Source organism: Salarias fasciatus, chromosome 23 (assembly GCF_902148845.1).
Source record: "Salarias fasciatus chromosome 23, fSalaFa1.1, whole genome shotgun sequence".
Lineage (NCBI taxonomy): Eukaryota > Metazoa > Chordata > Actinopteri > Blenniiformes > Blenniidae > Salarias > Salarias fasciatus.
The window spans coordinates 12,621,255-12,646,412 of record NC_043766.1 but is presented as its reverse complement, the minus strand read 5'-3'; the positions used below and the strand labels follow the sequence as shown (position 1 = coordinate 12,646,412).

Below are 25,158 nucleotides of genomic sequence, written 5' to 3'. Positions count from 1 at the left end.
AACAGAGTTTCACTCAAGTTCTGGAAACCTCACAACTACTGTCATATGTTATTTTTGCCTAACATAGTAGGTGCTCTCTGACAGGATGCTGATGCTTTTGCAACCATTTACACCTTAATGCTTGTGCGTCTCAGAGAAACAAAGAAGATGTTTCATGCAAAAGCATCAAAGCTCCTCTGCGTCATTTTGTGTTGTACAGTTTTGTGAGCTTTATTCTTTCAGGAAGGAATAAAGTTTTTGATCTGACTTAGAATAGTGTTACTGATGAGAAAGGGAAATTAATAGAGCAACAGTACTCAGTACTCATTGTCAGTGGTTTTTGGGGAAAAGTACTTTAGACAGTGTGCTGAAGTACCTGCAAATTTCCCCACGAACTCAGGTTGCCTTCTTAAGGGAACTTTTCTTTTTGAAGAATAATTTGCGGAAGAAAAAAAAATGGTGGCCTCGAATATTGCCCAGGCAGCCGGAGTGTTTTGTGAGTTGTTGTGTTGGCCCATGCAAATATACACCTTGGTTACCTGGGACTGGGGGATCAGGGAGCATTCGTGAAATGTGACCTGTGCGTGGTCCAGCAGACATGGACTCAGGTGGAGCCTGCAGAGAGGAACAGGGTCAGTTTCGTCAGGGCAGGTACACGCCGAGACGTGAAATGAGGCTCTGGATGCTTTTGTTGAAGCGGACACGCTGTGCTTAAGAAACGGTGCTTGGATTATTTATATTTTATGTGTTTTTCGGGGAATTTTTCTTTCTGTTTTTTTTTTTTTGAATGTATTTATTTATTTATTTTTTATTTTGTATTTTTTGCTTTTAACTATGATCAATCTGTTGTTCTTCCATGAAAAGAACGATGATTACACTTTTTTTTAATTCTGAGAACCCTCTTTTTGTCTCGTCCTTTTTTTTTTAAGCTGATACCTTGAAGCACCTCAGACATGGCTGGGAGATGCAGGAGTAATTTTTTTTGTTGCGGTCAGTTGTTTTATTAATACCCGGAGTCAGTTATCGAATGACTGATGATGAAGAGTGTCTTTGATCGCTGAAACCAACCAATCCGATCTCCGTTTGTGGAAACTCAAGAACATTGATTCAATAATACCAGTCTCATCATCGATGAATGAAATCAAGTAAGTTATTGAGCTGAGACTTGCAGAGAACAATCAGCAAACAAGAAACAAATTGATTTTTGATCTTACGGGTAGCTGAAGTGATCCTGACTATGTGGCCCAAGCTGGAAGTACCCATCAGCCCTTTCTGCTCCCGTCGTCACTCCTGGGTTTGGTATGTGGAAGTGAAGGAAGTGTGGATATCTCTTTGGTGTGGTTGTGTGGGCGTTTTTTGCTGAATACTGTGACCCTCTGTAATAAAAATCCAGACTGTTTTCTTTGTGATATTATAAATGTTCATGGAAGATAGTTTTCTTACTGAATGAAATAAGGTTCACTCACTGTGCTGCAGCGGCACGATGGTGATCAAGATGACTTGCTTCTTCCTCAGAGCCTTATCTGTAGCTATTTCTTTATTTTAATGAAATTTTGGTTGAAATTAGTTGTCATTCAAATGACTGATTACTATTATAGAACGGGAAAAACAATTGCAAATACAGAGGTTTAAATAGATTCACCACTTATTGTTTCATCATCTTTAAAAACCATTTGTAGAGCCACATGGCTGTTGTCTCTGTCTCTCTAAATGAGCCCACTGTTAACTTTAGCTGTTTTCTTGGGAGCTAGTATGTCACTAAACTCCTGTTTACTGGTGAAAACGCACCACAGTAACATAAGAGTAACTTTTAAACTATACTGTGTGTGCTTTTCCTTGGATGTATCAGCGTGCTTCAAGTCGTGTGTGGCTATCTGGCTCTCTGCATATTTGTAATCCACTTCACCTGCTTGCAGTGTTTTGTTGCTGTGAATAGTTCATAAATCAATTTCTTAATGACCATAATTTTCCACAACTTAGAATATATTCTTCTACACAACTGAAATGCAGCTGAACTTATTCATGAATATATGCATCACAGCACAATAATGCAAATGCACATTACTAGGCATAGCTGAGGTTTACACTTGAATGTAGCAAATTATTTTTCATTCATTAAATCGCAACTTTTATTAATTCCACTGCTAATTTTCCAAATACTTGCGTCACATTTTTCTTATCAGACCAAGAAAATAACTTTCTCTTTTCTTAAACACAAGTTATAAGAGCCTGAACACAGCCTTACAAGTATCTAATTAACCTAAGTCCACATCATACAAGTGCATTTTAGTGGAAAGCTGATGGAATCCATTTTTAACCAACCACTTGCATTGATATTGTACATTCAGTATAAACAATTTTACATCTGACATTGTGTTTACTTCACGACGTCTCTGCCGTTGAAGATTAGTCAGAGACAGCGTGTCGTTCTCATTAGACTTGGCTCTTTTGTAGTTGCAGTGTGTGCCGTGCGAGATCACTGCTGGAAATTGCTGATAACATGTTTAGCGGGAAGAAAATCACCTTGGTGCATAGGAGGAGAACTGGGCTGTGAAAATTGCTCTTAAAGAAAAAAAAAATTGTCTTGACTACCTCTTTTCTCTGTCTTTCTCTTTTATTCTTCCTCATTAACTGCGCAGCCACTTCCACCTACATCAGCTCACTAATGCCTGTCTGGGTTCGAAATGGTTTCTTAGGGATTTAAGCAGCACATTGATAAAGGGCTCGGTTGGTCAGGATGTAGCGTGAGCTAACTTAAACCCCAGTAAGTGGGTTTCTGCTTCTTAGGTTGTCTCAGTGAAATGTGATATAACATGCCTTCATCAACAAAAGGAACACTTCCTCTGAGGGGATTTCAGTTGCAGCCAGGGTAGTGTTGCAGTTCTGTGAAAGCCCGCCCAGATGAATTAACATGTTTTTGATTATTGACTTAAATCAAACTGAACGCAGACTTGGCGTTAGCCCAGTGCAGAGTTTTTAATCTAACAGCCAGAGTGTGCCGGATTAAAAGGGAAGTTTGCATGAATGTTCTGAGAAACTGAAGTGTGGGGAGAGCTGCCTGCTTGCGAGCAGGGCAGAGTGAAGGGACACAGTTCCTGTTACCCCCTTATTCCATAAAATCAGACGCACCGTTCCACCTCTAAATCACCTCATATCGCTTCAATATTTTGTATGTATTGTTTTTGCATGGATGGTAACACTTTTAGCACCCAATCAAACCAATATTCTGGAAATGTGTATTTTGATGCACCCTACTGGGTATACATTTAGTTTAGACTGCACTACTCCCCTTGATTTCCCAATCTGACACAAATCACTGTTTTGAACCATTTTGTGGAATATTATTGCACATATCCTGTCCTAATGTTGAATTGAAGCAGATAAATAGTTATTTAAAAACAGACGGGAAAGAGGAGCATTAAAGCCAGTGAATGTTGATACCTCACACTCTGTCATGTCAAGATCAGGCCGTATGACCCTGCACATTAGTGGTCAATCATGTTTCCAGCCTCTACTGTTACAACACAATTGGAAGAATAGACATTGGCTTGAAGGCACCTGGATAATAATCAATAAAGGTATGTTTCTACTAATACAGGGTTCTTAGATTTCTGTAGAGGAATAAGTTCAAATTTCATCATTAAATCCGTGATATTCTTTAAGTGGGAGTAAGCATAATGGATTGGATTAAGAATGAGTAAATTACGTGGATGGTCCATGTCGGACAGTTTTGGGGTAAAGTGAGAGAAGAGAGGTTTCGTCATGTGTGTATAAGAGAGTGTGGAGCTGCTGAGCTTCAGCAGGAGAGGCAGGCCTGTCAGGAAATTAATGGATGCAGAGGAGGAGAACCAGCAGGTGACTGGTGTGAGGAATAATATATTCACTAACAGCAAATATAATTATGGCATAAGAATGAATTACATAATGTATTAACTGTGTGCACTTCTGCGGTGCTTTGTTTTTCATAAAATTCATTAGAAAACAAAGGTTGTCAAATTGCTATCGCAGGAAATTGCTCCAATCGTTCTAATAGGATACCATTATATTTCTAAGTATTAAATAAATAAATATTTCCAGGCAAAATTTCTGTAGAAAGGCTGCGGACAGAAAATTGAATATTGTTGTAAAAGGACCCAAGTAACTGAGAGCAGAGGTAATTTTATCTTTTGTTAGTCAGATCAAACTCTGAAGCCTGAGCACCCACACATCATTGTGTTTAACACAAGCAGAAATTCAGAGGAAAGCACAGCTAGGTGTTAACAAGCAGCCCACTTATGCTTTGGAGATATAACCTCATGTAAGCTTCTCTGGCTATGACGGTGCTGATGGAGTCACGTCCAGGCAGAGACGCTGCAGGGTCCACACACTCTCGACTGCTAAACCTGAACAAAGCTCGTCACGTCAGGATTTAAAGGTCACAGCATCCAATTGGGAAAAGTGAAATTAATCTGGTGAACTTTGCCATGCAAATTTGCTCTATTGACAAACATTAAACAACCTTCTTTGTAATTGCATGTGCAATCATCTCATTTTGTATTTTTGGGGGCTCAATTTTCTCCTGAATGCCTCACTGTTCAAGCTGTGTTTACTCTAGGTCCCTGAGATATTTCTTTCAGGCCACTCACTGACAGCAGGGTACACACTGCTGTTAATGTTAATGTTATGCTCTGCACTGCTTAAAATTCCCACGTTTTCACAGTATGCCCCCCGGTTATCACATTGTGAGAGCGACTGACGTCAAATATGTGATGGTGCTGGCACTGAGAGGAGCCCTACTCTGCACAGGGATTAGGTTAATCACAGGGGACACGAACATACTGCCCTCTTTTCAGAAAAAGGAATTAGATTTATATAGAGAGAGGTATAGTGGGGTGGGTGTTGGGGTTTCGTAAAGCAACGCTGCAGCAAGACCAGCGAGGAGGCAGATACCCATCTATTTAAATTTTCATTTTCAATCTGGCAATCAAATGTGACAGCTCGTGTAAAAGAAGAGCCTGTTATCTCCTCCCTGAATCTGCTTCTCTTCTCTTCTCTTCTCTTCTCTTCTCTTCTCTTCTCTTCTCTTCTCACTGGTAGCTGTAAAAAAAAAAAGTCTCTGGAATGTTCAGACTAATCTTTAATAGAGAATCAGACTTTAGAGATATGCTGCTTTTCATTTGACTCTGTTTTACATGAGATGATTTGGTCCTGATTGTACCAAATATTATCAATATGTGATGGTTGGTTCTGAAGTTGAAAGTTCCTATTTGTCAATTGCAGTTTCAGCTTATTCAAAAATATAGAATATCCGTATTTTATTCATTAATAGTCATCAATCTAACCAAAGGTTTCATCTTGCATTATTTTGATTCCTTGAAACTTATCAAAAAATTCTATGTTAATTTAATTTAAAGTTAAAATTTGGAATATGATCAGTAAAACATAAATTAAAATGAGATTATTTAATTTACCGTCCTTTTATTTCAAAATACACCTTAAAAATTAAGACATGGATTTCTTTTTAGATCTGAAAACAGCTAAATTAAATATATTTTATTGACTCGTTGACATATGTGATTAATATAAAGGATAAACTAGCAGAAGTCCTTAATATGTCATTGAAAACTGAAGAACTATACTAAGATGAAGTATTATCTATTCTGACCGCCTGTAAATCCTTCATTAAAATGTTTGACATGTTGTATCCTCATCTTCTTCAATTCCTTCTCTTTGTTGGCCTTTCTTGTAAACGCTCCTCATGCATTGTTCTCTCTGGCTGCACTGGACAGCTGTGAAATCGCTTCATAAATTACTTCTGCTCATTGGAAGAACAATTAGCTACTGCCACCACAAAAAAAAAGCAATAAAGATCTATCTGTTTAATAAAGTCATATGTTCTTTGGCCATGAAATCTTCAATTTCAGCTCCATATTCATGAAGGATTTTTCTGTCCAAGATAAAAATGGCAATATTGAAAGAGAATTTTTGATTTTTCTTTTTTAAACTGTACTAGATATTATGTAAATACTGTCTGACCCTAAAATTTATTTAAAACATACTGACAATAGCAAACGAGAGACAACATAAACAAATCAATATGGTTTGGAGTCCCTGTACAACCTTACAAGAAAAAACATTGTCCGCCCTCATTTTAAATGTGCGACCAAGCTGCGCTCGACCCTGCGCAGGTGATCTGATCTGAAGTGAGATTACGCTCAGTTGTGAAGCTTCAGCCTCAACATCTTCTTTATGCATCTCCACTCACCCAGTCACAAGTTGCAACTTCACACAGCTGTCACTTACAATTTCCATGAATGATGAATGTTTTATCTGTTTAAAGTAAATTAGTAGAAAAAAACAAAAAAACACTGAACTCACTGCTGAATAAACAACTATTGAACTCAAGTTCAAGTTCTCTGTATGTTATCCGTTATCTGTGTGCTCCCAAGAGAGCAGGGATTGTTTCATGTGCAGCTGTCAGCCACCAGGGGGCGCTCAGCTGTTATGTTACACACCAGGAGGATGTTTTACCTGTTTACAAAGCATGGTGTTACTAGTGCATCATTCTTCATACTTGACCAGAAGTCCCTTGAGATAATCAGAGTGTTGGTTCCCGGATGATTTTACCTCAAGTACGGTTGGAGTGAAATAGGTGTAGAAAAGAAGATTTGATTCTTTCAGAGGTAAATTTGTCACATCTAAAAATAACTTCATGCGTGTCTTTTGCTTTGCTCTGTTTTGATAAACCTCCATCTGTGAACTTCTATTTTGCGACACTTCTTCTTTGACTTCAGCCTGAAATAGCTTTCAGGGATTGTGCTGGTTGTTTGATTCTGATGTAAAACGATTGTGTGTGTTTGTTTGAGAGAGGCAGAGGTGATGCTGTGCCTGTCATCTTCTGTCAAATGCATCTAACATTCTATTTGCAGCCCTTATTTGTGGCTCATCGAGACAAAAGACACTTAGATTTTGCTTTCTGTCTGCAGAGAGATATCGATTCGAATCATTAGACCAATGCAGCAGAGACTAATGCTTTGACAGGATGCTTTTAAAGTGTCCAATTATAGCTCTTTCAGCTTTGGTATGAAACACTTATAAATATATAAACTATGTTTTGCTTGCAAAATGGCATTTTGTTTCTGTTTTCAAATTACACATGAAGTCACCCAAAATAACAGTTTGTCAATGGCAGTAATTGGGAATGGGTTTATTCAAAGAATTTTGCATTACATTAATCAATTTCTAAATATTTGAGGTGTAATTAAAGGTGTGCACACATGTAGTGAATTTCCCAGGATATTCAGGGCACACTGGATTATCACCTAACTTATCATGACATCCCTTATATTTCTTATCATTTGGCTTCCATGCAATTGATCTCCACCATTATCACTTACATTCTGATCAAACTGAAGATGATATTTGAAGAACCCAAGCCCACTTTGTACCGCTGTCTCCTGCTGCTTTCCACAAGGCATGGCTCATCTGGTGGCACGTCTCTGATGCCATGTCCTGTAAATGCAAGCTGACTTCTGTAACTCCAGGCAAAATACAGCTAAAACACTGCCCCCATGTGGACGCTGAAAATCACAGCATGCAGGCACAGACTTGACATCCTGTAGTTTGCTTCCCGTTGCAATAGTAGTTTTTATTCAGGTGCTCTGGTTATGTCCCACAGTACAAAAACATGCATTTGAGGCAATTTGGAGATTTTAACTTCCAGTAGTTGTGTGTGGCTGTCTTCCTCCCTGTTTGGATGGATGGATGGATAGATGGATGGATGGATGGATGGACAGATGGATTTTACAGATTAATGGGTGCATAGATGGAACAGTGCCCTCTGATGTCCATGAACTGGTCCTGCATGAATTCAGCTTTACGTATTCATCAGACCACATAGAATTGCAGACTACAAGATGATTCCTCTATAAATTAATTAGCTAAACATGGTGTGATGTAAGAATTCTTCAAAGACATGTACATGTACATTTTACAGAGATGTCATATCAATTAGTAAATATCAGGCCCTACAATAGCACATGCCTGCAGACATACTGTAATTAGAGCTGGTGATAGATATGGTGCCATTTGTTATGTTACCAGGGCTTCATTATTAATATTTTTTTTTAAATAAAGTCACTGTATGAGGCCTAGTGGTATGAGGCTTATTTTACACCCGATTGATGTTAAATGATGATAAAGTGAAAAAAAGCAGGGCCAAAACAAGAGAGTGTTGGTAGTCATTTACTTCCCTGTTTATTAAGACAGTTTTACAATGTGTGACTGTTTTAGAATGTTTGAAAATTTAAAATGTGTGAGAATTTTAGAATGTTTTTGATCGATGTCTCTAATTTTAGTGACTTTACTGTGTGATGCCACTAAAATGCATAAAATCTGAATTAGTCACAGATTGGAACCCTTTCTGTTTAAAATTTAGCTGGGAATTTTGTAAAACGTGAAACAGTCTCCGTTAGACATGCCCAGAAAGTGATCATTCTAATTCATGTTAATTTTATGTGTGTTTTTTTTTTTTTAATGAACAGGTTGATGGTTTTTCATTGCAGTTTATCACTATCAGACATCTTAATGTTAGGCCTGATATGCTGAATTTTTTGTGTTTTTATTTAAAATAATCTGTTTAACATCATGCCTTTGTGGTATATTTTTAGGTACAATGGTTTCACCGCCTGTCCTGCTTTTGAAATAAAGGCAATGATGTTCAGGTGAACCTGAGATTGTTGGAGAGAACTGGAGAGTAAGCAGGTTGTAGTTTGAACATGTTGAGCTCAAATGGACTGTAGTTCAAGGTGTTCCTAATATTGTGCTCTTCTCCTGTCTGCTCTTGGTCTTGGCAAGATTTTCATGAATCATATTCATAAACCTCTCTGGTGTTTTTTCTGCTAATTTTGCCAATTCAGCCTTTGCTTGTACAAAATTGCACACACGTTGGTTCATGTTATTGAACAACCCTATAAATGTGAAACTAGTTTTCAGCTGATTTTAAGCTTACTTTCTGTTTAGTAAATTAATTGTTGTTTTCCAAACGGCTAAATATAATAATATTAACCAAAAATCTCTTTAAACACTTATTAAAAACCCGATTTCCCTTCATTTATATACAGCAAGCATCACTTTCAGTGTCTGCACCACTGAGTGTTGATTACCCTCTTAATTTTGAAAGGTTTGGTTAACATTCTGGAGATAATAAAGGAGGAAAGGCACCACGTTTGCCACATTTATAGCCTTGTGGCTGCCACATCTTGCGCTTCTCCCATCTTTGTGTTTGTTGAGGTGCAATAGAGCGAGCTGCAGTGTGGGAACTTAGTAGTGATTCACTCACGGCCTCTGTGATTCTACTCCACCCCTTTACGTGTTTGTTTTGTTGCCAACTCCATGTGTCATCTCTCTGAATTATGTCCAAAGAAGCAGCAGGGAGACTGCGTGCCCTATCATGACAGTAACTTAGTAGAAAATCCCCGAGCTGTCATTTGCGATGGACTTCCTGGTCAGCTTCATTATTACTGCTACAAAGACTGAACTCATTTATCAATTCATAATCACAATATTTTCCTGACATTTCAAATTACTGAAATACTTTTAATTGCAATCGGCTTGCCACACACTGACATGTATTCTGTTGGACTATCAAGCTCAGCCTACTGACACAGTAACTACCACACCTCTGAAATCTCTTCAGATCGTTCAAATACAGTTTCTGAGTGTCTTCATCACAAATCATGCCACCAGTTATCAGGAAATGAAGGCTTGAATATCAGGCCAATCTATATGTCAACTGGCACTGTGACCCCCTGTGATTATGCCAGATGCCACCTCTCCGTCTCTCCCTGTGCCCCCCCCCCCCCCCTCTCTGACACATTCACACTCATATACACACACACACACGGACATAGAGTTAAGGTGGACCAAGGTGTTTAAAAATCAGTTGATCAGTGGAGCCGTTCTACAAAACAACTTTCCTTGGCTTTTGTATAATCATTATTTTTCTTAATAAATAATTAATTAAGTAATTATGCTGTCAAGTAATATACTACAAATTAAGTTGACAATGCAAAACATAGATGGATGCTGGTATTTTGACATTTTACTGTCCTTGAATGTTACTAGTAAAGCTATGAAGGTACTGCTGTTTCACTACTATTGACATTAAATGGCACACATATATCATAGCAGCTTTCACGCAATTGCTTTTAAATGTTAAAGGGGCTTAAATGATTACACACAACAGAACACACAACCTGTGTGCCATACAAGATGACATCAGTTCGTCTCACTTATTTCTTAGACACAACAAGAAAAAAATGAAAAAAATGAAGAATTTTATTCACAGTATTTGACATATTTCAAGGATTTTATTCAAAGGATTGAATCATTTTATAAATCAGATACCAAGAATCTCTCCGTAAAACAGCGCAGTGTTATTGAATACTTTTGTATGTGCACCCCTTTAAATATTTTTACATGTTTTTCAGAGATACAACATTACAAAAAACTAATGGCACAGAAAGTGATGAATAAATTATGACTCCACTCCAGTCATTCCACTCCACAACTTAGATGTTCCTATTTAACACTGCTGGGCTGCACTGAAGGGAACCTACACACACACACACACACACACACACACACACACACACACACACACACACACACACACACACACACACACACAGGGCATAGGGAGGAAGTATAGTCCGTGGCAAGAAGCAGAATCCAGCAGAAAGAGCACAGAGAGCGAGAGGAGCGCGTCTGAGTGTGAATGTGGGGTGAAAAATTTCCGGGATGTGATGCCTTGGCTGCCGTAACGCTGTGTGTGTGTGTGTGTGTGTGAGACGTGCGATCAAGTGTGAGGTGAAGGTGTGGAGGGACCAGTTTTGCTGCTTTAATTGTGCCTCATAAAGTCGTGGTGCTGAATTGAGTAACTTTGTTTAATTGAGAGTTTTCAGTCAGCAGTTGTGTGTTTTATCAGTGAGTAAGAGGTGATGCCTGGCAGTTGTGGCGAGGGACAGTGTGTGTGATGCTCTTTTTGTAGAGGTTGTAGTTCAAGAGAGACTTCAGAGGCAACGTGTGTGAGTACATTAGGGATGCGTGTGTGTGTTACTGTGTCGTTGTCACTGATGGTAGCGTGTATGAGAGTGTGAGACATTTATGTGCCGGCTGATTGCACTGGGACTCCAGGTATGTTGTGGCGTTGCGTGTGTGATGGTGTGAGCCGGGTAGTGCGTGCATGAGTGCATGTGTGCGTTTGTGTCAGGGCAATGTACCGGCGTTCACCCTGTGCCAGAGGAAGGGTTCATTTTGACTTCAGTGAGGAGGTCATCAGGAAACTCCACGCAGCCAACCACCATCATCATGGTCATACTCACAGGTCAGAAGACACGCACACACACACAACCTCAGCTTCAGTTTCTGCCAAATTCTCATAATGCCGGTCTCGTTTAAGATGAAGTCCTGACTACCGTAATGATGACTGTTATGTATCTGTTTGTTATGTGTCTTTCCTGTATTTGGTATGCAAAGACTTACTTCCTATTTCCAATTTAACCGCAGCTCTTCATTCATTTGACACGCGCGAGATTTTCTCATGCAAACACTGGACAACCAGAAACCTTATCCAAACTGGGGATTACTTTGATGGTTACTTTTAGTCGTGTTGCATGCTTGTGCAGTAAAGAGAGTGATTTGCAATCAGTCTCTTAAGTGTTTTGGTGACCACAGTGGAATTATCATCATGCTGCTGTGCATCACAGCAACGACCAACCAGACCCAAAGGAGATATCTAAACAAAAAGGAAAAAAAAAAAAAACCTCACGCGACAAGTTTTGACCCCTAAGTGTCTGAAATGTCCTCTCCTGTTAGCTTCTCTGGCAAATTGGATTCTGTTGTCATGCAGACTTTAATGTTTGCCTACAGTCAATTTTATTTTGAGCCATCAGTCAGTGTGTGTTGCGCTTTCTACTCTGTGTTACTGGATGTTTTCCCTGACATAGGAAATTCCTTAGAGATTCACAGAATTTCAATCTTACAGAAACAACAAAAAAGACAAAAGGACCAATCATAATTTTCTGAAAATGAGTGTGAATTTGGAGATGCAATATAAAATGAATAATGAGTGATCTCTATTTTTTGGAAAGTCAAAGTTGAGAAGAGTGGCTCACACAACGATCAAGGACATGAAAGATCACAGCATATGTGTATCACATTAAAATATTAAAAAATATATATTTTCTAGCAATAGATTGGTGGGGAGATACTTATCTGACACAAGGTAAATATTGCTGTTTCTGCATTAGAGAGCTAATTTGAAAACGTATCTATGCAAGAATTAATGACCAAAAAATGAGAATTACAGTGATTTGGATCAGATGAAAAACTGTTAGTGCCTTGTAAAATAATTAGCAGTGTCTTAGATAATGACAGGCTGAAAATTAATTTATGTGAACAGAAAATTTACTTGAAGACAACAAATAAAAAGTGTCTAAAGTGTTGAATTTGAAAATTTCATTTTTACAAAATCACATTGAATGCCACAATATAATAATACCAAGTTTCCCTTGATCCTTCCATTTAATATGTGCTTTTTTTTTACATTCACATATTCAGTCTGAATTGAGATTTTTGTTTTCTATCTGCTGTTGTCTCACCAAAAATGTTAGTGAAGAAGGATGATGAGCAGAAGTTAAAGTCAGAAATGTGAAATCCTGATGTCTGTTGACTTGATATGGATGGAAAAAAAAACTACACTGCTTCTCACCCAAAGAACTGTGGGTATCCTGGCTCAGTCCGAGTTCCATCAGGCTGCTGACTGGGAGCACCATAAGACCACAGAATTAAAAGGTGTGGGAGACGTCATACAATGAAACTACTTTGCAGTGAATTGTAAAACATTATATAGCAGTGTGTTCTGCCTTATGCATGAACAGTTTCGCTGTGTAAATTAATGGCCATTGTGCCTGTCAACAACACAAACATTACTCTGCAAAGATGAAAGAAAAAAAAAACCCTCAAAGTTTTTCTATTTCTAACATCTGTCCCCAATAATCACTTTAGATGTATATTGTGATTTACAAAGGTGGTCGTCAGCATGCATGAACATAATCCTGAGTCTTGTTTTTTTTGTTTGTTTTTTTTTTGTTTGTTTGTTTTTTTAATAAACATGGATATAAAGTTGGAATCTAATGTGTAATCATGGATGTCTGGAGCCGCTGAGGTCTGGCGACGTCAGAGACCTTTGGCTGGGTGGGTTCCACCTCTGTGACTGAGGGTTTCCTGTGGAAAGTACTGGACTGTGCTGAAGAAAGCAGAAGTATACAGATGGTGTACTGTGCTGTACCACATGTCTGAATCATTAGACAGGTAGATGAGACCCACGTGAGCACTGCAGAATAATTACTACATAACTACTTCCCCACATTGCAAACATGTTTTTTTTTTCTCCATAGCCATGAAACATATATACATGTGCAGATGTGCTGTGTCATTAATGAAGATTTGTGTCCATTAATGTGCATACAAACTGAATATGCTACTGGGATTGTTTCTCACATGTCTGCCCTGAACAGATAATCTCTCAAACATAGAGGGATGTGAACAACCAAATATTTGGTCAGTGATCTGTACTTGTGTGGTATAATAACAAATATCAGAGCTGCTTTTATTAATGGTGCATGATAACATTAACTTTCTAAGCAGTCACACCATGATGTGACTGTCACAGAAAAGTTTACTTTTATTCAGTGTGCATTATGAATTGAGATGGATTGTGAAAACATCAATTTAGGCTCGAGCACATTGGGAATTTATTACAACTGACAAAGTTATTGGATTTTTGATGATATACTTAGTGCTAACTTGTGTTGTTAATAAAAACAGTTGCCAAATGTCTTTAATGTTTCTGCTTGAAAGTCAACTTTGAGCTTTGGTGTTAGCCAAAGCTTTCATATTAGCATTTAGCTTTTCAATAATTCTTGTTTACTCAAGGAGGAGAGCCTCATTAGCCCTGAGCTAATTCAAACTTGCTGATAGCGATATTGAAGATGTCCAACTGTGGCAACAGGCACCAAAAACAAACAAAAAAAGCTGCCAAGAAGCTGAGGAAGGGAGGTTGATGCTGTCTGACCTGCTGAGCCAAACATATTTGTTGCATCGTGTAAGTTTTGTGAGGTTTTTATGAGCTTTTCTTTCAAGTTGCACTAACACAGACAGCATTGAGCATCTTCTCCCAACTTACTGATGCAACTGAGCCTAAACTTTGTGAGAAAATTACAGTACACTGAACCACAGAGCGCTGACAGCTCAGCTAATGTGTCGCAGAAAAAACCATCGTAATACCACTGTGTGCATGCTATAAGTGCAGATGTGCAACTAAAGGAGACAATTAAAAGATATTTATTTTGGAGCAAGTAATGAAGTGCAGGAGATGTTTGCTCGCTGCTGATGATATTTGTCCCAAGCAACAACCTCTCCTTGCAACATGCACACTTTACTGAGACAGGCTTAATTGATAGAGACCACTGAAAGATATGCCAGCTATCACGTGTCTTCAGTCCACAGTTCCCCTTAAGAAACGGAAGAAGCATCTGTGATCAGATGTTATCATTCAGTAGCTCTTATTTCGTGTGTGTGTGTGTGTGTGTGTGTGTGTGTGTGGGTGTGGGTGGTTTGGGGGTGGGGAATTGCACTTAGACAACAAAAAAAGAAATAATAATAACAAGATGTTTGCTTATGTTGCACAAGCCAGAAACATTGTGTTTTCAATTCAGCATTTTTGAGTCACAGTCATTGGCAAAATTACCCTGAAGTGAATCAAAATGTCATCCGCTTCAGTTTGAAACAGAGACGATTTCAGTCCAACTCTAATTACGACACAACAAAACTGAACTAACCCAGAGGCCCCTCTTTTAGCTCCATCTTGGAATTTCTTCAATGTCGGACAGCCTAGTGGCATGTAAAGCCAGTTTTCTTTTTAGATTGGTGACCCATTTCCCTTTTCAGAGCAGGACTTTTCAGAGCAGTGTTTTGTACATGTTTGCCCAGGGGTGGGGTGCAGACCCTTGTTGTGGTTTGGCAGTCTTTTGTTTGCAGTACACAGTTTGCAGTCAAAAAAAAAATGTTGTTGATGCAGTTTATGTTAATCAAGATTTAAAAAAAGATAAAAGCCATAATGGTTAAAAACATGACCACTGATCATAGTTATGTCTGGGATAGACTCATTGACTTTGATGAGCCAGTGTAATTGTGTCACCCCGCACTCATTACTTAAGTACTCCTCTAATTACTTTATCATACTTGCTTGCATACATGCTTACAATTTGACATGTGGAGCGAAGAACGCTGACTGTGAATAGTCTAACTGCACAGACCAGAGAAAACAATGGCAAAGAGATGGTACCATGCAATTTACCAACCCAGGAATGTTTTCTTTTAGAGCAACAACCTGCTAAGATTTGTCGTACTTTTCCTACCCTTCACACACCCTCCACTGTCAGTTTTTTAAAGCATTTTTCCTTTCGTTCTCTCGACTTTTTGTAAAAATTACATTAAACACAGAGCCATGCTGTAGCCATTGTTTTCTTTTGTTGTATGCAATGTCATTTTTTAAAATGAGAACCAGTTCTCAACTACCTCACCTGGTAAAACAAAGGTTAAATAAAATTTTACAAACCAATCATCTCTGCCACTGCCATGGTACTTTTATCCCGTGTCATAGTTTCTGCCTGTGATGTGAGGCCTTTGTATTTGGACTGTGAATGATTGTGACCAAGTGAAGGCATTTGCTGGATGACTTTGTACCTAAACGCGCGTGTGTAATCACACAAATCATGATTACGTTACTGGCCTCGTTTCTATTAATAAGTTCTGTATCTAGATCCTTGGCAGATTTTTGGCCACCAACAACAAAAGACCAGAGGATACATTTGATTCCCATCAAGCTTTTATATTTATATGAGTTTTTTATTGATTTTTGTTTAGCATGAAATAGAAAATGATGGTGGCTACAGTCAATGCTTAACTGCATGAGACCTGGAGAAGAACCAAATAAAAACCAGAGGAAGTGATTCTGGTACTCTTGGTCTTTTTTCCTCCCGTGATTATAATAATATGAGCTTGAAGCTTGTGCAGCTTTGCTGATGTACCAAACATGTGAGATTGTGCTGTAGTACTATCTAACCGCAGCCTCTCTGTACCGAGAGTGAGAAAAATCCCTGGCTGGAGTCGGTGCTTGGAAGCTTTTCTGAGTGGATTATATGTACATGCCTGGGTCCAGAAAAGCTCTGGTTTCCTTTGATTGTCCAAAATATGAGGTTTATTTGATAGTCCAAGTTTTTTCTCATGAGTGCATGTGTGCATGCATGTCTGTGTGCATACGTGCGTGTTGATGTGCTGTGCTCTCACCTCCAGTCACTTGGGATTGGCATTATAATAAGCTGGACAACATCCAAACATTACCTGGTCTACACACTGGCTAAAGACACTACAGTCTATGTGTCGTAGTTGGATGCAAAACCTGGCAGGTCAAAAAAGCCTGAAGATCACAGTTTTAATATTAAAGATCTGCAACATTTACACTTTAATAAAAGAAGCTTTTTTGTTGCTCTCAAGTCACCTGGAAGTGTTGCCTTCTGTACCACAGCAGTCACAGAAAAGTCAGGGGTTTTTTCCAAGTTAAATAATTTAGAACATTTTGTTAAATTAATACATTAAACTCCATGTTTAAAAAAGAAACAGGATGACAAGCCATTGTGACAAACTCTAGGTAAGCCAAATCTCAATACAGCCACTAAAGATCAGAGTCAGTGTTAAACGATAATAGCAGTCAAACTTCTTTCACTTTATCTGTGGGAATGGCTTCAGGATAACTGAGGCTTTCCTTGTTCAGTAAACAGAAGTTGAATGATAAAGTAAAAGTTGAAATAAAAGCTTCAGTCAATACTGAGGCGTGCAAAACAAATGGAAACAGCTTCACAGCTCTGCGCTGTTTTCACTCATTTGTAAGAAAATCCTTTTTTTTGTACAAGTTATCGGTTACTACCAATTTAGTGCCAAAACTGTTGGTGTTACAATAAAGTTACTCTGTACCATTACTCTACTGTGCACAGTTGTTAAGTTGCTTCTCTACGCTGTTGAAAAATGTCTGCTGCAGCATAAGCATGTTAAGACTGGCCTGAGCAATTAACTTGTTTTTACCAATATTTTTTCTGCAGATATTTTATTAGGAAATCTGACAAAGATCTTTAGAAGATACAGTATAATGTAGTATCTCTTTTCACCCAGTCTGATGGGATCGCTCATTCAGCTCATTGAGCTGCCCTCTTGCCCTTGTGGGGCATGTAGGAGCTCTGGTCCATTTCACTGAGCCTGCCGGTTAGACAAAGCTTTTTTTAGAGTCTGCTGTTGCCTGTGACCCTGGCATCTCGCCCAGCTTCTCCTTTGGTCCCAAACATTTACAAGGATCCACTAATGACGTATAATGATGTTAATTAAATAGCAGATTGCTTTCCAATTTCTGGTGTGTGTTTCAGAAGTAATATTTTAAAAAATGTCAAGCACTGGGACAAACAGGAGGTGTTTCCATGGCACCTCTGTTTGTACAACCCAACAGACAAAAGATCACTGGTTTCCCCTCGCCATAACACTTAGGAAGGAAAGGATTAATTCAAAGCCTGTCTGTGAAACTCTGTGGCTTTTTCCTTAGAAAATGCAAGTGTCCTTTTGTTCTAAATAGACATCTAAATCCCACTGTCCCTTTGTCAAGGTTAAAATGTGCATAGAGCCAAATGCAACAGGATTGTTATTCTTTGCCTCCAAAAAATTTGATCAATGAATTAATATGTGATTGGGTTGTTGCACTGAAGTTTAAGGTTTTATTTCACACATATGGTGTATTGTCTCTGCGTGGATGACTGCCTGTCTCTCATGGTTAGTCGTGTGAGGCTGGCGTTCTTTTCGGGGTATGCCTTGACCCATTGTCAGATGAGATCAGCTTCTATCCCTCTCAAAGTTGAATAAAGTGATACAGAAAATGGATCAAGCTACTAAAGGCGATAGCTGCATCTTAGACATGGGAACAAGAAAATATTTATTAATGTTCCACAGTTTCGCTCATATTTTAAAATCAATTTTAAATGATAGTACTCTAAAAATGCAACAGCTGACTTTTAGGTAATAAGAAATCATATCCAGAATCTGCAAAATTGTGATGCTTCCAGTTGGGTTTTCCCTATTGTTCACATTTGTATCATGTGTGCTTTACCTTGAGCAAGATCAGGCAAGTTTATTTATACAGCTCAATGCCCGCACAAGGCAGTTCAAAGTGCTTTACAGGAATTTGGAAATGCATTTAAATGAAACCTTGAAGAAATGATGAAACTATATTTCAGACTAATAAAGACAAAGTTAAAAACAAGACAGTTGTTTGGTTAAAAGAAAACCAATAAACACAACACTTAATTTGAAAGGGCGCAGTGTTTTACTTTTATTGTTTGTTTTAGAAAGTAAGTACCTTTTCAACGCTTCCCAAAACATCAGACAATCACAGTGTAAATATTGTGCAGCAATGGGCATCTTAACACCCGATCTAACCTGTAGCAGATGCCCAGTAGCTTGAAGCATGTCTCCAATTTGACTTGTAATTACGCTCTACTGGTGCCGGATGTTTAACTAAAAGACTGTTTGTGATCAAGGTCTCTATATGTCAACTGGCAACATATGGGTACTGTTTTCACCACTGGTTTCTCCAGCACATAACTCTAGTTTTAAGAAACCAAACATTTGAGCAAGCAGGCACACAACATAAGGGTATCCTCAATAAACTAGGCTCAGGGATTGTTCCGTTATTGTCCTGCTGATTAGCATGACCACACCAATAGAAAGAGCTGTAAACCTTTGACATAACTCAAAAAAACCCCAAAAAAAACGGAATGGCTCAGTTTCAGTTGATGACATCCTGTCATTGTGTGAAGGCGTGAATTGAAGAAGAAAAAGAAGAAGAAGAAGAGGCTAGCTTCCTCAGAATAGTGACCTTCATATTGTGTTTTTTTAAACAGTTGCCTTTTAGTGAATCGAAAATCCCTTCAGATAACTTTAAGTATCATACAGCTGAAGCTGCTACCACTCACCTCACAATCTCAGACAGGATACTGATTAGTCCTCCTGCCGGTAAACAGAAGTCTACTGCTGAGTGACTACAGTCAACCTGAAACAACACCATTGTTTCACAGCTGGGAAGTCAGAGTCATTTCCTTGGAAGCACCACTCGACACTTGTACGCTTCTTCCAGTCATCTTCGTCTGCACTTCGTATGTTATTTTTACTGTACAAATGACACATTGATTTCTAGTGAATTTCAAATGAAGGCCACATCATTAAAAGCATAACTCAGGGTGGACATCCACATTCATCACCTTATCTGACACTGATGTCTGCTTAGCCGAATTTAGATGAGATGTGAACCAAATTATAGCTCACAGCATCTTTCCTCTAACAACAAACTCGATCTACACAAATGTGCCTTTGTTTGCTGGTTTAAGGAGACTGTGTGTAAGTGTGTGCGTGTGTGTGTGTGCATGTCCTCAAAGTACTCTGGTTTTCTCCCACAGTCCAAAAACATGCATGAGGCTAACTGGAAACCTGAATTGACCCTGTAGATGTGAATGTGTAGTTGTCTGTCTCTCAGTTTGTCTCCTGGTGGACTGTTGACCTGTCCAGGACGTGTTCTGCGTCTGCCCAGAGGCATTTGGGTTGGGCTACAGTGCCCCACGGCCCTGCAGTGGATGGATGGATGGCTTCAAACAAAACTGCTCATCCCTCAATGTCTGTTTATGTTTGGCTTTTCATGACTGTCCACATTTTCTCTTGGTTGTACTTCAGTATCAGGTGCATTCAGACATTCGAACCATTCTTATCTTTATGAGAGTGTTTGCTTGAATATTTTAGAATGAAAATGAAATGATGCGTTTTTATGTAAGAGCAACAAAGGCATTGAGGTATTGTAAATAAAAAAAAACCCATTAAATTTTGGTAATTAATTCATAAGGTGGTTTTGCCTTGTTGCTATTTTAATAGATAATAGTTCATTATTTATTGTGAGATTATAGAACATGTTGTAAAATAAAATATTCACATTGGAAATTGCAGTACTTATTGATTCTCCCCTTTTTTTAGCCCATAAAACAGAGTGATCAGGATCTGTAATGGCTGATGAGTATGAAAAAAGAAAAGAATAAAAAATGAACAAACAAAAAAGTGAGCAAACTTCTGTTAGCATGTCATAAAATCCGTGGACCTTTCTGCTGGTCCTTCACTTAGTCAGCGCTCATCTGACGGACAGACACATCTGCACCATGGGAAAGGAATGTTGTGTCATCCTAGAGAATCACTGAGGGTTCAGAGGGAGCACTTCCTGATTATTTTAGTGTCGCATAACAACAAATACATGACTGGCTCAAACTTCATCATCAGCAGCAGCAGCAGCCAGTGAGTATTTTCCTTTTTCAGGAAATCTAAATTTACCAGAGAAGCGTGAGCTCAGTTGAGTGTCATGAAGCCTGATGTTGCTTTGAGCCTTTCATTTCTGATTCCCTTCTTGTTGGACTGCTTGGAGCCATACAAGTCCATCTGACTGTATTTCACCACAGAAACTCATAATTGAAATGAAGCTAATTCATAAATCGCATTTTAATGCCCAAAAATACTTGTGCATGCTTTCATTATGCACATTTTGGCTGGTACTTTGTTGAAGAAGGTGCAAGCGGCGTGAGAATTTTTGTTCTCAGAAAAATGCCCTCATCCACCAAACCACAGGGAAACCTCATTCTATAGGAAAGAGCCTTTGTTTCTAAGGTATGGCTTTGCATTGTTTTTTGTTTTGTTTTTTGAGTATAAATTGTTCAATATCCCTTCTTTGTCCTTGAGTAAACAAGTGCACAGCTTGCTTTTCACCTTTCCCCCATTTCCTCCTGAGTTCACTTATTTCTAACTGAGCTAACGGGATCGTTTTGCTCTAATCCTTTTATGAAGCATTTTTTGTAATTTGCTGGTAGACTGCAGTAAACCTAATGTTAGAAAGAGTGGACTCCAGCTCTGTAACATGAATTGACTGTGTGACGGATGGATGGATGGATGGATGGATGGATGGATGGATGGATGGAGACATAAGCTTCAAAGTCTTCTTCCAACTATATCTCATCTCAGTCAGTCTGCCGATGATACTTGTTGCGTCTCCTTTGGTGGTAAATGTGGAAAGACATCAGCAAAACGATGAAAACTTGCATGGGTTCAGAGCAGGAGTAACAAAAAGACGAGTGTTTAATAAATAAGACTAATACATTTGTACTTGATCATTTGATCACAATTGTGGAGGAGGTTGAGACAAGGGGGTTGTGGCAAACAAAATTATGTAAATACAAAGAAACGAGGCATCACTGTCTCTGAACTGAGGAAAGAAAACTCAAGCTAAAGCCTGACTCACTTATCTAACAAAAAAAAAAAAGGAACTTAACCCCAGAGTTAGTGCAGAAGTGACACCAACTCAATAACTTAAACACGAAGGAACTGTATGAATGAAAAGGTTGAGGTTACCCCCGGCTCACTGGAGTTCACATTTCACCCCACAAACTACTGCAAATCAAATGAAGCTTCTGCGATGGAAACACAGCAGCTCTAGCCGGCAGAGAGGATGTGAACTGCATATGATTGGCCAGTTTGTAGGATACACAATCTACAGGTGCAGGCTTATGACTTCTGAAGAACAGAAAAGTTACCCATTCACTATGCCGGTGTCTGCTTTATGGATAAATGCAGCTTAAACTCTTCATAAGGAAGTCATATTAAATGCAGCTCAACCACTGGGTGGTATTGCAACTCAGATCAAGACTGTTTTCTAAAAACCATTTTGTCTTTTGAGACTAAAATAAGAAACATCATTGTGCGGCTTTTAGTACAAAATGATGATAACACTGAAAATATTACAGAATTATTTCTGGATTAAAAAACAATAGAATGAATTTCTTTCTCGCTTTTTAAAGAAGGTTACACTACATGTTCTGGCACTTTGAGATTTCTGTTTGAAATGGAAAGTGCATTATAAATAAAATGCATTATTATTTATTATTATTATGTTCTGACGTTGGATAAACTGAGCGTACAGTGGTGTGCTGGTTACTTTGCACTCTCACTTCATACTGAGAACATTATTTTACTGTTTGGATTCTGGAAAGGCTTCTCTTGTGTTTTGTCTGGGCATTCCAGAATTTTCCCAACATCCAAAAACATAAATACAAGAGGCTAATTGGTCCTAAATTGCCTGAAGCCCGTCTGTGTTTGTGTTGTGATTGACTGGTGGCCTGTCCTGACTGTACACCACAATGTTGAACAGGATAAAGAGATAGATAAATAGATACTTTATTAATCCTGAGGGGATTTCAAGTATTCAGCAGCCCACATACAACAACAAAAAAACATAAAGGCAAAAATAGACAGCCTGGTAAGCAGATCAACATCAACACTAAAGGTTAGCACACAGCGCTTCTGATTTTAAAATCTGTAGAAATACTAAATGTATAAAAAGTGAAGATACTGTGTTTACACATCTCAAGTGACCTGAAGTGACCTAAAGGCAGCACAAAAAACAGCTGTGGTAAACTGCATAGGTTGTCCAGACATTCTACAGGATCAGTCCCAATGTGACCATGACTGCGACCCCCGACCTCTCAGCAGGTCAGAAAGCCGAACACTCCTCTCTGTCTGATCACAGTCCTGTGCAGAGGATGCTGGGTGTTGTCCAGGGCGGAGAGAATCTTCTCCAGGATTCAGCTTTAAAAGGAATACTAGACACGACAGACTGGTAAAACATCTACAGCATTTTCTTACAGCTGTTGAAGGTCCCCAGTCTCAAGTATTGATTGAATTTGATTGAATGTGTGTATGGAAGAAAAAACACATCCTCAGCCATCGTGTTAAATGCAATGAGTGTCAACAAAAAGCTGAAAGGGGTGTGTGTGTGTGTGTGTGTGTGTGTGTGTGTGTGTGTGTGTGTGTGTGTGTGTGTGTGTGTGTGTGTGTGTGTGTGTGTTCGACGCTGATTAATAATATTTTTAAGCTGTTAGAGATTTTATTATTTCAATCCTTCAAAACAATTTACAAGGCAATATGCATTTTAGTATTTGAACTGTACTCTACTTAGTAAAGTACTGTAGTTGGCTTTTAAGAATGTTCGTAAATGTAGAATTTACCATATAAAGTCAAACGGAATGACCCAGAGAAATGGTTAAAGTTAGAAAAATGTCTGTGAGTGGATTTTGGTTTCAGTTCCCAAAGGTCACCACTGAGCAGTAGAGATTGAGCAGTTAGATATATTTATCTTTCCTTCATTGTCCCATGTGTGACCAGTGGGTGAAGTCAGTGCTACCTGGGGACCAGAGAGACACAAACACTGGCATCAATCATCCATTCACAAGAGAGTCATCTGAAAAATGTTGTTTCAAAGTGAAATACAGATCGGTTAGATGGCATTTGAAGTTTACTTCAGTTCTTGTTTGGAGTCTGATGTCAACGATAACTGGAACATTCCTGATTCCTTTCCTCTGCTAAACTCTATAAATGTGATGTTTCACACTTCAGTAGTTCATACTTCACCCATACAGTCACCAATTATCGAACAAGCATGTCTTTACTTGTGGGAGGAAACCAGAGTACCTTGAAAAAAATCCACACATAGAGAAAAAACATGCAAATAAAACTCCAAAAGAGTCAAAGAGTTCTCGCTGAGTGCTAACCACTATTACAGCAGGCATCCATCTGGATAACTGTACACTCTAATTAATCCTTCCTTCACCTTTTTTGAACATCTCACACCACTAAAGCGCCGTCTACCTGCTGGAAACTAAACACTGTATGGAGCTAGGTATACACAGAATAATGCAGAGCGCCGCTGACAGGAGCCCCCTGAAGGGGTTTCAGTATAAAACTGAGCACCAGACATATCATCTTATAGAGACAGTGAGCCTTTGTTAGAAAATGATTTACTGGTATAATGGTTAGTGTGTTATTGAGAGCAGACACAGAATTAGTTTCCTGTTTCTTTATTATTCTAACTGATGAGACACATTTTTCGTTTGGTTTGGCTGCTCCTCTGACAACACTTGACCAATTTCAACCATTATTATTATTATTATTATTATTATTATTATTATTATTATTATTATTATTATCATCATTATTATTATTATTGTTATTAGTATTATTATTATTATTATCATTATTATTATTATTATCGTTATTATTATTATTATTGTTATTATCATTATTATTATTATTATTGTTATTAGTATTATTATTATTATTATCATTATTATTATTATTATTATCGTGGAAAACTGTGTTTAGTTACCATTTAAACTCCTCAATGATTTAATTAGCAGTAAAAATCTTGAAATTGTCTATCATACAGGGAAAAGCACAACATGCAACTTTGGGAACTACTGAGAAACATTGTGCTTTAATACTACAAGCTATCACACTACATTGTCAATCGGGCAATCATTGAGATTTCCCTTACTCTGTTTTGTCCTTTATATTTATTTTAATTTCTTGGAATCACAATTAGTGGCTGCACATTGAATCTTACCCTCAATTAAGACTCACATAATGGGCCAGCATTTCCATGCTGGCCTACTTTCATACTGTCATCATTAGTTACTTCATTTGTACTGAAAAAGACAAACCTAAATATTGCTTTCACTATTGCAACTTAATTTTTTGAGTTTTCTTCTAGCAGTGTGTCTCACCAGTATTTTGTGCAATTATAAGAAGTGCTAAAGAAATTTAGCGAATAAATCAATCAATGCAAAAAATTGTATACTCCTTAGAAATATTGTAGTTATCCATTAGAATGTACTGTGTAATGTGTATAATCTTCATCAGAAAAAATTATTGTGGGCTTTAAGGTTCTATGTTTAGGCAGAAAAAAAGTGAGTGGACAGTTATGAGTTGTGGTTGAGTGGACTCGCCCTCACTGACTCCAGAATTAGTCGGCTCTGCACGTGATCGCTTCTCACAAAGCAGCGTGCCGGCCGGAGGGCAGAGCAGCCAAGCATTCAGCGCATGGTACATGGTGCAGGGCCGCATGTATACACATGTATAACACACACACACACACACACACACACACACACACACACACAC

General features: G+C 38.4%; 1 protein-coding gene across 3 annotated transcripts in view; it reads left to right on the top strand.

Annotated features, from left to right (window-relative positions):
* pde4ba (phosphodiesterase 4B, cAMP-specific a) overlaps nt 1–25,158 on the top strand; it is a 147,275-nt gene that overhangs the window by 61,673 nt on the left and 60,444 nt on the right. Inside the window, exon 1 of one of the 3 annotated variants that reach the window (XM_030082379.1) lies at nt 10,776–11,344. The exons of the other annotated variants lie outside the window; for them this stretch is intronic. Coding sequence (XP_029938239.1) covers nt 11,235–11,344 — 110 coding nt within the window. The 5' untranslated portion in view covers nt 10,776–11,234. Of the gene's footprint in view, nt 1–10,775; nt 11,345–25,158 lie in introns of those variants that run through there. 3 annotated transcript variants of the gene reach the window in all.